Source organism: Gorilla gorilla, chromosome 2, assembly GCF_029281585.2.
Source record: "Gorilla gorilla gorilla isolate KB3781 chromosome 2, NHGRI_mGorGor1-v2.1_pri, whole genome shotgun sequence".
NCBI lineage: Eukaryota > Metazoa > Chordata > Mammalia > Primates > Hominidae > Gorilla > Gorilla gorilla.
Window position 1 is genome coordinate 208454766 of NC_086017.1, and position 15670 is coordinate 208470435.

Below are 15670 nucleotides of genomic sequence, written 5' to 3' on the forward strand. Positions count from 1 at the left end.
AGATATATATGACATATGTAGGACGAGTGTGTGTATATATGTGTGCATATGCATTTGTATAGGACATCTGGACAGATATTATTACCATTGGCTTTGGGGAGCTAGTTAGGAGGTTTATTTCTTGGTAGTTGAAACAGTTCTGAGCACTTTCTCTTTCCAACCATTAAGTATAATAAATTCTTCTGGCTGGGCACGGTGGCTCATGCCTGTTATCCCAGCATTTTGGGAGGCCGAGGCGGGCGGATCATGAGGTCAGGAGATCGAGACCATCCTGGCTAACATGGTGAAACCCCGTCCCTACTAAAAATTTAAAAAATTAGCCGGGCGTGGTGGCAGGCGCCTGTAGTCCCCGCTACTTGGGAGGCCAAGACAGGAGAATGGCGTGAACGGGGGAGGCGGAGCTTGCATTGAGCTGAGATCGCGCCACTGCACTCCAGCCTGGGTGACAGAGCAAGACTCTGTCTCAAAAAAAATAAAAATAAATAAATTAATAAATAAATTCTTCCTCATAGAAAGACACAAAGTACAGAGTCCTAGCAAATTAAAAAAAAACACACCAAAAAGACTCTTGTCTATACTGTCCTACAGTAAAGCCAGATTTCCCTACTGAGGTTAGCAGACCCATGATACTTACACCTGAAAAAAATTAGCATTTACCCACAAATGCCAATTAACCTTTATAGATGTAACACTTTCAAATACAATTGATAAATTGAATATGCACATAGTAAAACCTGTAGCATGACCTGAGGAAGTAGGAATTCTTACAGAATTCATGTGTAGTGACAATATAATTCACTATTTTAATAGGCCAAAGGGGAAAAAAATGGTATCTCAGCAAGTGCTGAAAAACCTGTTAGTAAAATTGTTTCCTTTTGTGTTTAAATCTCTTAGAAAACTAGTAATAAAGGAAGCTTCCTTGAATTACTAAAGAATATCAATCAGAAGCCAATAGCAGTTTCAGGTTTAAGAGAATGAAGTAAGCTCATGGACTCTCTTCTTCCTCCTACCAAATCCATAGAAATTATGAAAAAATATTAAAAACACATGTGTCTTCATACTCACAAACAAGGAGGAGACAGTTTTGGTAGATCAGAAACTGAGAATCAGCTCCCACTGGGCAAAAAGTAGAGGGAAGATCCAGGCGGGCAGAAGGAAGATTAGTACAGGGAAGTGGTGTGATTAGTACAGGGAAGAGTGCTCATATTTCTGGAGATGGTGGAAGTGGAGAGGAAAGGGGACACCCATGGTAAAGACTGAGTAGTTGGGGAATCTCTCCCTGCCTGTGCCACATGTCAGCAAAGAACAAATCAGTTATCAAGCCAAAATTCTAAGGACAAGAGACAGGATACTCACCCACACACGTACACCTTGTAACACTTGGCAAGAGTGAGGAACATCCATTTTCAGAACAGCTGCTGGGGTTCTTAGTGTCCTTATTCCCACTGAAAATAGTTCAAGGCAGAGCAGCAGCTACTGCCCATCATAGCCCTTTGCCCTCAATTCTCAGCAAGTTACCTAAGTAGAGATGAACTAACAGTCTATCACCATCCTCTGAGAAAAGCCAACACAATGAAATAGACAAATTCAGCAAATAACAGAACCAAACCTCAGTATTGATTAATGGGGCAATGAGTACAATAGATAATCCTTTAACTGACTTCTACAACATTAGCCACTATTGAGTTCTGTGGTGTGCTGAATGCTGGCTTGTCTCTAATATGACTGCACATTATGCTCCTTTCAGTTGATTTACATGTTTAAGAGTCAGTTATACTTAGGGGAAATTTACTTGTTGCAGTTTCATAATTTTATTCAGTATTACATAAAATGATGAAATATGAGTGTAAGAAGAAAGCTCCTCCCTTGAAAACCAAGGTGAATGCTTTGTAATGACAGTAGCGGGTTGCTGCAAAAAAAATTAATACTGATACGCTTATGCAAGACAACTGTAAAAGATTTGAGGGAGTGTATGAAAGCCTAGAACTCTGTACTGAGATTACTTTGCAAGTTCTTTAAGTTCTTGCTTCACTTTAAAGTTCTAACCTCTATGTCATGAGTATGCCAGGAGATAATGGAAGGGAAACTGAAGAAATTAGGGATGTTTTCTAGGACTGAAAAGAAAGGTCTGAGTCTAAAGTTGAAAGGCTTTGTAAGTGCCAATCAGGATTAAAACACACAAATACATACACAAACTCACACTAAATTTAGTGTAGTAAAATTATAGCACATCCAAGAGAAATAACTTGGATGGTTACTTCTTTTGGAGGGAAAAGGGATAGATTCCTGTGCCGCAAAACATTCCAGATGGATTAAAAGTTTGGCTAATTAAAACCAAATACACAGAAATGTGTACACGAATGCTTGTAACAGCATTGTTCATAATAGCCAGAAAGTGAAAACAACCTAAATGTTCAACAACTGATGAATGGATAAATAAAATTTGGTATATCTATACAATGGAATATTATTCTATAAAAGGAATAAACACCGATACATACTTCAATGTGGATGCATCTTGGAAACATGCTAAGTGAAAAGCCAGACACAAAAGGCCTTATAACATATGATTTCATTCATTTGAAATGTCCAGAATAGGCAAATACATAGAGATATAAAGTAGATTAATGGTTGCCAGGAGCTGGGAAGAAGGGGAATGAGAGGTGACTGTTAATGGGTATAGAGTTTCTTTGTGGGGTAATGGGGGTGTTCTGGAATTAGGTAGTAGTGATAGTTACACAATCTGAATATATTAAAAAACAGTGAATTGTGTTCTTTAATGGGGCAAATTTTGTGGTGTGTGAATCACATCTCAATAAAGCTGTTAAAAAGAAACAAATATAGGCCGGTCATGGTGGCTCACATCTGTAATCCCAGCACTTTAGGAGGCTGAGGCAGAAGGATCGCTTGAGGGCAGGAGTTTGAGACCAGCCTGGGCAACATAGCAATATAAATACATAGAGGGATGTATATAGATTTAGCGAGACTCTATCGCTACAAAAAATAAAATTATCTGCATGTGGTGGTGCATGCCTGTAGTCCCAGCTACTCAGATGGATGAGGTGGGAGGACTGCTTGAAGCCAGGAGTTTGAGGTTGAAGTGAGCTATGGTAGCTCGACTGCATTCCAGCCTGGGTGACAGCAAGACCTTGTCTCTCTCTGTTTTTTGAGACGGAGTCTCACTCTCTCTCCCAGGCTGGAGTGCAGTGGCGTGATCTTTGCTTACTGCAACCTCTGCCTCCTGGGTTCAAGCGATTCTCCTGCCTCAGCCTCCGGAGTAGCTGGGACTATAGGCACGTGCCACCACGCCCGGCTAATTTTTTGTATTTTTAGTAGAGACGGGGTTTCACTGTGTTAGCCAGGATGGTCTCAATCTCCTGACCTCATGATCCACCTGCCTCAGCCTCCCAAAGTGCTGGGATTACAGGCGTGAGTCACCGCGCCCGGCCGACCTTGACTCTTAAAAAAAGAAAAAAAAAATACAGGAAATCATTCTTTTTAAGTTTTTGCTTTCTTTGTTTGTGACAGAGTCTCCCTCTGTCGCCCAGGCTAGAGTGCAGAGGCGTGATCTCAGCTCACTGCAAACTCCGCCTCCCGGGTTCAAGCGATTCTCGTGCCTGAGCCTCTGGAGTAGCCAGGACCACAGAGGTGCGCCACTATGTGCCTGGCTAATTTTTTGTATTTTTAGTAGAGATGGGGTTTCACCATGTTGGCCAGGCTGGTCTTGAACTCCTGACCTCAAGTGATCCGCCCGGCTTAGCCTCCCAAAGTGCTGGGATTACAGGCATGAGCCACTGTGCCTGACCTAAAGATTATTTTTAATTGACAAAATTCTATATATTTATGGGGTACAATGTGATGTTTTGATATATGTTTACTTTGTGAAGTAAATCAAGATAATCAGCATATCCATCACTCACTTCGTCGTGAGAACATTTAAAATCAATTCTCATCTATTTTCAAGACACAGTATGTTATTATTAACTATAGTCACTTCCTGTCTAACGGAAGCTTTATGACCCTTGACCAACATCTTCCAATTCTCTGCCCCACCCCCAGCCCCTGGTAACTACTGTTAATTCTCTACGTCTATGAGTTTGACTTTAGATTCCACATGTAAGTGAGATCATGCAGTATATTTTTTTGTGTCTGGCATATTTCACATATTATGCTCCAGATTCATCCATGTTGCAGATGACAGGATGTTTTAAGGCTGAATTGTATTCCATTGTGTATATATACTACATTTTCTTTCTCCATTCATCCACTCATGGGCATTGAGGTTGATGCCATGTCTTGGCTATTGTGGATAGTGCCACAGTGAGTATGGGGTGCAGGTACCTCTTCAACACACTGATTTTATTGTCTTTGAAATACACTCAGAAATGGAATTGCTGGATCATATGGTAGTTCTATTTTTAATTTTTTGAGGAACCTGTATACTGTTTTCCTTCATGGCTGTGCTAATTCACATTCCCACCAACAGTGTACAGGGTTCCCCTTTCTCCACATTCAGGTCCTTTGCCTGCTTTTTAAATTGGGTTATGTTCTTGCTATTCGTTGTTTGAGCAGGAGACCATTTTTATAATCTTATATTGATAAGACATTTTTGCCCATGATAGGAAGCTCAGAAGCAATGAAAATATACCAAATTGACTCTACAGACATTTAAATCTTGTGTGCATGTGTGTGTCTATAGCAAAAGTTAGATGAAAATTTAAAAATTTAGATATTCATGCCCTTTTACCCAGAAATTTAACTTGTAGTAGGTGTGTCCAAGGGAAACAGTAGAACTAGGATAGATCAAGAGTTTTAATTGTTACATTATTTAGAGGTAAAAATAAATGGCCATCAGTAGGGAATTGGTTACAATACAGTATGCATTTTTTCAGGGAAAAGAGAGCTGTCCATGATATAGTGAATGGAAAAAAGCAGCTTCAAGAAGAGTAAGTTTAGGCCGGGCACGGTGGCTCATGCCTGTAATCCCAGCACTTTGGGAGGCCGAGGTGGGTGGATCACCTGAGGTCAGGAGTTCAAGACTAGCCTGACCAATATGGTGAAACTCCGTCTCTACTAAAAATACAAAAATTAGCCAGGCATGGTGGCATGCGCCTGTAGTCCCAGCTACTTGGGAGGCTGAGACAGGAGAATTGCTTGTACTTGTGAGTTGGAGTTGGAGGTTGCAGTGAGTTGAGATCGCACCACTGCACTCCAGCCTGGGTGACAGAGTGAGACTCTGTCTCAAAAAAAAAAAAAAAAAAAAATTTAGTGTGTTTAAGAAATACATGTTCAAAGGGCTTGAAAGTCCAAAAGGAATTATGGGCTCACTGCCATTTATTTAAAAATATTTATGGTCGTGTATTAGAAAAAATAACTACTTAAAAGGTTGTTTCCACACATAAAGTAAATGTTTATAAAAATGTCCAACTCTTTTTTTCTAGATATTAATGTGGTTTTTTTTTTGGAGACAGAGTTTTGATCTTGTTGCCCAGGCTGGAGTGCAGTGGCGTGATCTCGGCTCACGGTGGCCTCCACTTCCTGGGTTCAAGCAATTTTCCTGCCTCAGCCTCCCGGGTAGTTGGGATGACAGGTGCCCGCCACTACGCCCGGCTAATTTTGTATTTTTAGTAGAGACAGGGTTTCTCCATGTTGGTCAGGCTTGTCTCAAACTCCCAAACTCAGGTGATCCGCCCGCCTTATCCTCCCAAAGTGCTGGGATTACAAATGTGAGCTACTGCGCCCGGCCTAATGTGTTATTTTTAATTTAGTGCTTTGGGAAAAAGTTAAGGTAGATCCTTACCTCATTCTTTACACCAAAATGAATTCCAGCCGTTAATAAAATATTTAGTTGCGAGTTCTTTTTTTTTTTTTTTAATTTATTCCCATGGGTCTGGGAACCAATGAAATTAGTTGGTAGTTCTAATACTGTTTATTGAGTGATTTGCTCTTTTCCCTGTGGTTCAGAAATGCAACCTACCACTGAGTCTCTTTGGATTTGATCTCTATTCCATGCTGGCTCTATTTGCCTTAATTAGCGTAGTTTTATCATTTGACAGGACCTGGCGCTCCTTATTCACTTCTCTCCTTTAATTCTTTTCAAAAATTTCTAGGAATTTCTCACATTTTTGTCCCAAGGTAAATTTTGGATTTATTCTGTAATCTTTTAAAAAAGTATGGTTTTTACTTGTTGTTGCATTATATTTATAGATTAATTTAGGGACAGTTGCTTTCATTGCAAAAGACTTCCTGTCCCTTAGTCATATTTCACATCTTTTCACTTAGGTTTTGCACATTGCTTATGTTTGTTCTTAGATACTGTATACCTTCCTTACTGCTGATGGGCCCGTTCTGAGGTATGCACTGTGTTTTGTTGGAGAACCATGTGCTTGCATTTCTTACGTGCACAGCACGGGGAACCTCATTCCACATCCAGGGTGGAATGTGACCCAGGTCAGTTGCATCAAACGAAAACTGTCCAGTGCCGTTAGTTTAACATGATGGCTACTTTTAACTTCTTTTTTTTTTTTTGAGACGGAGTCTTACTCTGTCACCCAGGCTGGAGTGCAGTGGCACAATCTCAGCTCGTTGCAAGCTCTGCCTCCCATGTTCACGCCATTCTCCTGCCTCCCGAGTAGCTGGGACTACAGGCGCTCGCCACCATGCCCGGCTAATTTTTTGTATTTTTTAGTAGAGACAGGGTTCCACCATGTTAGCCAGGATGGTCTCGATCTCCTGACCTCGTGATCCACCCGCTTCGGCCTCCCAAAGTGCTGGGATTACAGGCGTAAGCCACCGCGCCCGGCCTTACTTTTAACTTCTTTTTTTAAAAAAGTTCTTTTTTATTTTTTCAATTATTTTTGAGGCAGGGTCTCGTTCTGTTGCCCAAGCTGGAGTGCCGTGGTGGGATCTTGGCTCACTGCAGTCTTTGCCTCCCAGGCTCAACCCATCCTCCCACCTCACCCTCCCGAGTAGCTGGGACTACAGGCATGTGCCAACATGCTTGGCTAATTTTTGTATTTTTTGTAGAGAAGCGGTCTCACTTTGTTGCCCAGACTGGTCTTGAACTTCTGAGCTTAAGCAATCCTTCTGTCTCAGCCTCCCAAAGTGTTAGGATTAACAGGCGTGAGCCACCGTGCCTGGCCGGGTACTTTAAATTCTAAAATGACACCTCAGGTTTTGTTTTTTATATTACTACCTTTTGTACTTGCAGAGTGCTCTGTAATTTGAACTCCAGTTTTTGTTTGTTGTTTATTCCTAACATTTTATCCTTTGTTTCTTGGGTCACTTTGAAATTTTAGTACTTTGGGAGTAAAATAAATTGTGTATACCAATTGCATTTTTCCTTTTTTAGTTGATCAGTTTAGTGAAAGCAAGTGGGTAAAGAATGGTGGATTTAACTGTCATTTTATAAAATCTGTTTCTGAGTAAAATAAATTGTATATACCAAGTGCATTTTTCCTTTTTTAGTTGATTAGTTTAATGAAAGCAAGTGGATAAAGAATGGTGGATTTAACTGTCATTTTATAAAATCTGTTTCTGGATAGTTCTTGGCCCACAGATATTAAAAAGGAAAGGTGAAGAACCAAGTTGTTTTTGTAGAGAAAAGATAACAGATATTTCTTGCTTTGTAAGTGGCATAGCATGATAGTTAACAGCCCAGTTTCTGTAGTCACGGGACCTACAATCAGGATCTTAGTTCTACCATATGCTAGTTAAGTGCCCTTGGGGAGGTAACTTAACCTCTCAAAGCTTCTAATGTCTCCATTTGATTGACTGGTTGATTGATTGATTGAGATGAGGTCTCGCTCTGTTGCCCAGACTGGAGTGCAGTGGCATAATCTCGGCTCACTACAGCCTCTGCCTCCCAGGTTCAAGCGATTTTCCTGCCTCAGTCTCCCAAGTAGCTGAGATTACAGGCACGCTAACATGCCCGGCTAATTTTTGTAGTTTTAGCATAGACAGGGTTTCACCATGTTGGCCAGGCTGGTCTTGAATTCTTGACCTCAGGTGATCCACCCGCCTTCCAAAGTGCTGGGATTACAGGCATGAGCCACCGCACCTGGCCCAGTGTCTCTATTTGTAAAGTAGGGATACTATCTTAACACCCAGGGAGGCTATAAGAACTAAATGAGACATGCTAGTGCTTGTCTTATGAGTATTTTTTAACTGTTGTTTTACTTCTGGTCCCAGTGAGATAATGGTGTGTGTAAGTGAGACACTGTCATCTAGGGTTCTCCTTGAAGATCGTACCTTGAAGGGCATTTCTACCAAATAAGAAATCCATGTTTATCATCTGAAAATGAAAATAAAGATACAGATAAGAGGAAAATGTGTAATAATTTAGAATCTCCATCATTCTACCACCAGAAATAACATTGTTAACAAGAGCACCATGATACTAGTTTGAAATTCACGTCTATATCCCATTGTGGGGGACACTGCCTTCTTATTTGAGGAGCCTCAATCAAAGTTGTGGGGCCTAAAGTTTAATTTTTATTATTGTTAGGGGTATTATTTTACAATGAAAAATAATTCTCAATGCAGTTTCTCAAATGGTGGGATTCCTTATCTTCCATTGGGCCCATTCCCCCATGTAGACACAAGGTTATGATTAGGTAACTGTAAGATGTGAAATAGTAAACACTAGAGGCAAGTATATGGTCTGTTCCTAGATTAGAAGCCCCAAATCTTTATCTGATACCATGATGAAGTTGGAGCATGGGACTATCTTCCTGTCTACTGTATTTGCCCAAGGCCTAGAGCAGAATGGACGTGAGAAAGGACCTCTTTTCTGTTTACTGTACCCTGACCTTTGCTCCTGTGTTAAGCCTTGAAAATTGAGAGGTGCTCTGGTGGGAGATTAACAGGAGGAAAAATAAATTGTTCACTTCTTTGTCTCTCCCCTCATAAAAGACAAAACACTTCATTCCCAAGACACTCTTATCATCTTTTCTATCCTGTTTGTATCAATGCATGGCAGAGGCCATTCTTGGAGTTACAAAGGGAGCTGGTTAAGATACGTGGCTAACAATCCTCATTTTTCCTGTCTTAACTCAGCAGACTTAACCGTCAGACTGATGGTTAGCTAGTTTGTTGCTCTGCCCATTCAGCATTGGTGAACAGCCTAAGTCATGTCTGTACTTTTGTGAGCGTCTAAGCCTTGCCTCAGCTTTTTTGTATTTACTTAGAAATAATGTCCTGGGTGGCCAGGCGCAGTGGCTCATGCCTGTAATCTCAGTACTTTGGGAAGACAAGGCAGGTGGATCACCTGAGGTCAGGAGTTCGAGACCAGCCTGGCTAACATGGTGAAACCCCGTCTCTACCAAAAAAAAAAAATACAAAAATTAGCTGGGCGTGGTCGCGGGCGCCTGTAATCCCAGCTACTCACGAGGCTGAGGTAGGAGAATCACTTGAACCCAGGAGGGGTAGGTTGCAGTGAGCCGAAATCGCACCATTGCACTCCAGCCTGGGTGAAAAGAGCAAGACTTTGTCTTTAAAAAAAAAAAAAAAAGAAAGAAAAGAAAGAACGTCCTGGGTTTATTTCCTGGGGCTTTTCTAGGTTCAGTGGATCATTCAGGGATATATATAAGCACATATACATGTTACTTACATTTACCTGAAGACTGTCCTATGGTGTGGCCAAAAAGCCACCTTTACATTTTATTTCTCATCTTGGGAGGCTGGAGCGAGATGATCACTTGAGGCCAGAAGTTCAAGACCAGCCTGAGCAACATAGCAAGACCCCTATCTTAAAAAAAAAAAAATTAAAAAATTAGCTGGGTGTGGTTTCACTTGCCTATAGTCCCAGCTGACTATCCAAGCAGGAGGATGGCTTGAGCCCAGGAGTTTGAGGCTGTAGTGAGCTATGATTGTGTTACTATGCCCCAGCTGGGATGATAGAAAGAGATCCCATCTCCAAAAAATTCTATTTACTGTCTTAAAATGTGCTTCACTAGCTGGGTGCGGTGGCTCACGCCTGTAATCCCAGCACTTTCTGAGGCCAAGGCGGGCGGATCACAAGGTCAGGAGATCAAGACCACCCTGGCTAACACGGTGAAACCCCGTCTCTACTAAAAATACAAAAAAATTAGCCGGGCGTGGTGGCAGGCGCCTGTAGTCACAGCTATTCGGGAGGATGAGGCGGGAAGATGAGGCAGGTGAATGGCGTGAACCCGGGAGGTGGAGCTTGTAGTGAGCAGAGATCGTGCCACTGCACTTCAGCCTGGGCAACAGAGCGAGACTCCATCTCAAAAAAAAAAAAAAAAAGTGCCTCACTAGCTGTTATCCAGTTGAGCTCACCTCACAGGGTTATTTGGTGTCATGAGTATAATAACTTACCAAGATGTATGATATTGTCCCTTGCTGATACTAAAGTACATACCTTTACCAAATAATAGAGTCACAGTGATCTCATCAGTTAATGCTAATTGTGATTTTAAAACAATAATTCTTTCAGTTACCAAAAGGATAGGCACATTTGACTATGTGATTAAGCCCTTTAGAAGTCACGCTTTAAGAGAAGGTTAAGCTGTGGGAAGCTGTTAGTATTTCCTTCTAGCTATCCATTCCTTCTCTAACAATGCACCAGTAACTTAAAAATCTAATGTGAAATGATTCCTTACAGTATGTCTCTCTAGATTGCATTGGTTAGAGCCTAATATATTTTATTTTTTACAAAAGACATAACTTTAAAAATATAGTATCAATATTATATAGTAATATAGGTTAACCACTGTATGTGTTAAGTGCTGTGTATAGGTTAAGTGTTTGGAGAATGACTCTACTGAAAATGGCTTGTTTTTCCATCTTAACTTTTCTTTCTTCCTTTATTTAAGGATTCCTAGATGAGGTTATGAAGAAGTATGGCAGTTTGGTTCCACTCAGCGAAAAAGAAGTCCTTGGAAGATTAAAAGATGTCTTTAATGAAGACTTTTCTAATAGGTATATAAATGATGCTAAAATTAAGCCCTTGAAAATAAAATTTTTGGCATATATGACTTTTCTCTTGATTTACAGAAAAAAAAGATATTTAGCAGTAAATTGAGAAGTACTCATGTTTTTTTACCTTTTGTTTCAAAATCTTTCTCTTTCAGAAAACCATTTATCAATAGGGAAATAACAAACTATCGGGCCAGACATCAAAAATGTAACTTCCGTATCTTCTACAATAAACACATGCTGGATATGGATGACCTGGCGACTCTGGATGGTCAGAACTGGCTGAATGACCAGGTTAGTATATTGTAGTTTTTCAGTGTGGAGAAGTTGCAGAGGATGTTAGTCAATAAAATATAATCTCTAGTTTGGCTTCTCAGTTGTCTTTTGGAATAAGGATTCTTCATTCTTTACTGGTTACTTGCCCCGGGATCCAAATGGTTTGATTACTGTTGGCAGTAATAATATATTATTTATTCTGATTGGGATGTACTTAATTGTATAGGGTTAGTAGCCTGGTTTTATTTATTTCTTTTGTTTTTCTTTCTCCAACTTACTGGCAGAGATAGTAAGCTGGTTTTATGTTGACTTTTTATAGGTCATTAATATGTATGGTGAGCTGATAATGGATGCAGTCCCAGACAAAGTAAGTGAAAACTTCCTCTTCTGCAGGAGAGAGTGTTCTTGTGTATTAAAACGAGTAGTTTTTTTGTTTTTACATTTGATGTAATTATCTGGCATTCCTTAAATTTTTTAAAAGAAGAGTTCAATTTTTTCTTGATCATGTACTGGGCTTGATCGTAAGTTCCATCAAATCACTTCTTTTTGTTCTTTTTGAGATGGAGTTTTGCTCTTGTTGCCCAGGCTGGAGTGCAATGGCGTGATCTCGGCTCATTGCAACCTCCACCTCCCGGGTTCAAGCGATTCTCCTGTCTCAGCCTCCCGACTAGCTGGGATTATAGGCACGTGCCACCATGCCTGGCTAATTTTTGTATTTTTAGTAGAGACAGGGTTTCATCATATTGGTCAGGCTGGTCTCGAACTCCTGACCTCAGGTGATCCACCTCTGCCTTGGTCTCCCAAAGTGCTGGGATTACAGGTGTGAGCCACAGCGCCTGGCCCCATCAAATCACTTCGGCATAAGAAAATCACTGTGCAATTGTTTTCCTATTTATTTGTGTTAGGGTAGGTATGTTTGTTTGTTGATATCTGGAGAGGGCCTTTTTTTGGTGGGGAGATGTGCAGAAGGGACTGGCTAAGCTTTTTACATTTATATATTTAGTTTACTTTTTTTTTTTTTTTTGAGACCGAGTCTTGCTCTGTCATCCAGACTGGAGTGTAGTGGCGTGATCTTGGCTCACTGCAACCTCCACCTCCTGGGTTCAAGCAATTCTCCTGCCTTAGCCTCCCGAGTAGCTGGGATTACAGGTGTGTGTCACCATGCCTGGCTAATTTTTGTATTTTTAGGAGAGACAGGTCTTACCATGTTGGGCAGGCTAGTCTCGAACTCCTGACCTCTGGTGATCCGCCCACCTCCCCCTCCCAAAGTGCTGGGATTAAAGATGTGAGCCACCATGCCAGGCCAGCTTTTTACATTTAACTTAAAATCTTGCTCTCTTTAAAAATGTAAAAAAAAACTCATCTTTCATTTTTACTTAGATAAATCTTTGATACTCAGTTCAAATACAGACTGAACCCTCATAAACTCTAAATTCTCTTAAGAGTTTTGTTACATATCGAAACTATTTTTTTACTTAATGTATTTTTCTGAGTACACAAATGCCTGATGGGTGCAAAAATTTCCAAGTGCTGTATAAAACTTACCAATCTAATAAAGTAACATACATACTAAAAAGTCAGATTCTGATACTGTTTATGAATATAGAAAATGTTTTATGACTTTCCACTTAAATTATAAATCTGTTATACATTTATAAATTGGAATCATGAGGCTAATCTGCTAGATGCTCTATTGTCAAATTCTCTTAATCATCAGAAAGTTTAAACAATATAGGTTATCTTTAACATAAAAGTATTAATTTCAAGGGTTTCATTTACCACCATTGTACATTTAATTCTAAACATTCATGGAGTCAAAAGGACACTTAACTAAGGCAGTGGTTCTCAAAGCATGGTCCCCATACTAGCAGCATCAGTATCCCCTGAGAACTTACTAGAAATGCACATTCTGAGACTCCAACCCACACCTACTGAATCAGAAACTGGAGGTGGGGGACCACCGATTTGTGATTTGTGTTTTGACAAGCTCTCCAGATGATTCTGATGGACACCAATTTTGAGAATCACTGCTCTAGAGACAGCTACTATAAGCTCTTTCTTATTTATTTGTTTTTATTAAAATTATAAAAAATAACCTTCTTTTTAGAGACACTAAAAAGACACTCCAGGCTGGAGTGCAGTGGCACAGTCGTAGCTCACTGTAGCCTTGAACTCCTGGGCTCAAGCAATCTTCTCGCCTTAGCCTCCCAGGTAGCTGGGACTAGAGGCATGTGCCACTGTGCCACTATACCCAGCTAGTTTATTTTTATTTTTGGTAGAGCCAGGAGTCTTGCTATGTTGTCCAGGCTAGCTTGAGCTCTGGGCTTAGCTAAAGTAATCCTCTCACCTTTGCCTCTCAAAATTGCTGGGATTAGAAGTGTGAGCCACTATGTCTGGCAGCTCTTTTAGTCTGTATGTTAAGCTGCATGGTTATCAAAAGAATGTGCCTCAGAACCGTCTGAAAGGTTTATAAAACCAGATTACTGGCCCCTGCCTTCAGAGTTTCTGCTTTAATAGGTCTGGGATGAGGCCTGATAATTTGGATTTCTAACAAGTTCCTAGATGATGCTGACACTACTGGTCAGGTGACCACACTCTGAGAACCGCAGTGCTAAGGGAACAGTTTTATCACCTCAAGTTACTGAATGAGCACTTTAAGATCACAATATGTTTACCCTCTGAGATGAGCTGATATACCACTTACTTATAAGTCAGAAATTCAAAGCCAAGGACGCAGGACTTGATACTCTGTACAGCCAGGGTAATTCTGTGGTACTAGAAATAATCATGCCAAGGCCTTTTTATAGTTACTATAACAACAGGAGTCTCTAAATCCACATCCTTCACATGGAGTTAGTTTTGTAATCCATCTCCCTTGAGTTCAAGGTAATTGTTACCTCATTTTTTCATAGCCTCTTTCAGCTTTTTCACCTGATTTAGAGAGATTTGTCAGGTTGCTTCTCTACTTGATTGGATTCAGGTAATCTATTTACTGCCCCATTCCAAATCTGACTATAGACCACAGCTGTAAGGTCATTCCAATAAAACTTTGGAACAGCATTTTCTGTAAACCGTGTAATGTATTTTCTATATTTTGATCATTATTATCATTATTATTATTTTTTGAGATGGAGTTTTGCTCTGGTGCCCATGCTGGAGTGCAGTGATGTGATCTCAGCTCACTACAACCTCTGCCTCCCAGGTTCAAGAGATTCTCCTACCTCAGCCTCCTGAGTAGCTGGGATTACAGATGGGTGCCACCACGCCCGGCTAATTTTTGTATTTTTAGGAGAGACAGTGTCTCACCATGTTGGCCAGGCTGGCCTCGAACTCCTGACCCAAGATGATCCACTTGTCTCCTCAATCATTGTTTTTAAGAAGAAATTTTTCCTTCCTTTCTGTCTGCTTTACATTCAAACATTTTAAAATTTCCTCTTTCTTTTGAAGTTAAATCTGGGCACAGCCTAATATAATCTGGTTGCTTGTGTTTGTTGTCTGTTCTAGGTTCACTTCTTCAACAGCTTTTTTCATAGACAGCTGGTAACCAAAGGCTATAATGGAGTAAAAAGATGGACTAAAAAGGTATTCTCTTTATTTCTTTTTTATTCCAAATTTGAAATGCAGATGATAAACCACTTTGTGTGGAAGGATAAGAACTTTAATGCCAGTACGATGTTAAGTAGAAACAGACTTTTTAATGTGACAAGTTTTAAATTTGTTTCTTTTAAATCTTATTGTTTGAAAGACCTTAATTGCCTCCTGGTCCCAATTATAGTGGTAGAACAGTGGGATGATAAAGAAGGAGCTGCCATCATTTGGTATTATCTGGTAGGCTTGTCAGCAGACAGCAGAAGCTTTCAACAATTTTTTGCCGGTGCTGGGCACGGTGCCGGGCACGGTGCCTCGCACCTGTTGTCCCAGCTACTTGGGATGCTGAGACCAGAGGATCACTTGAGCACAAGCATTTGAGGCCAGCTTGGGCAACATAGCCAGATCCTGTCTCTTAAAATGTTAACTGATCCATCAGGAGAAATAACTTTTATATCACAATCTATTCATAAAATCATATACATACATGTAATTGAAATAATTTCCAAAAACCATGTACCTAATTTACTATGTATGATGTACTCTAGTCAGAGAGTGGTAAGTGCTATTTGCTATGGAAACATCAGAACCCAGTATGAGAATACAAGGTAACTGGGATAGGGTAGCGGGAGGAAGATGGGCTAGTTCTTTTAGATAGGCTCATCAGCAAAGGCCTCTTTGAAGAGATCCCATTTCACTGAAAACTGTGAAGATCAGAGGAGCATTCCCAGTAGATGGAAGAGTGAATGTTAAAGGCCCTGAAGCAGAAGTGAGTTTGGTATATTGGAGTATTACACACATGAGATCAGGGAAGGAGGCAGGGATCAAGTCATGTGGGGCCATATAGGCCCTGGTAAAGAGTTTGGAT

General features: G+C 40.4%; 1 protein-coding gene across 5 annotated transcripts in view; it reads left to right on the forward strand.

Moving 5' to 3' along the window:
* SENP5 (SUMO specific peptidase 5) overlaps positions 1 to 15670 on the forward strand; it is a 100839-nt gene that overhangs the window by 54962 nt on the left and 30207 nt on the right. For all 5 annotated transcript variants that reach the window (XM_063704534.1, XM_031009670.3, XM_031009671.3 and 2 more), the window contains 4 exons: positions 10836 to 10941; positions 11094 to 11232; positions 11534 to 11581; positions 14719 to 14796. In XM_063704534.1, coding sequence (XP_063560604.1) covers positions 10836 to 10941; positions 11094 to 11232; positions 11534 to 11581; positions 14719 to 14796 — 371 coding nt within the window. The remainder of the gene's footprint in view (positions 1 to 10835; positions 10942 to 11093; positions 11233 to 11533; positions 11582 to 14718; positions 14797 to 15670) is intronic.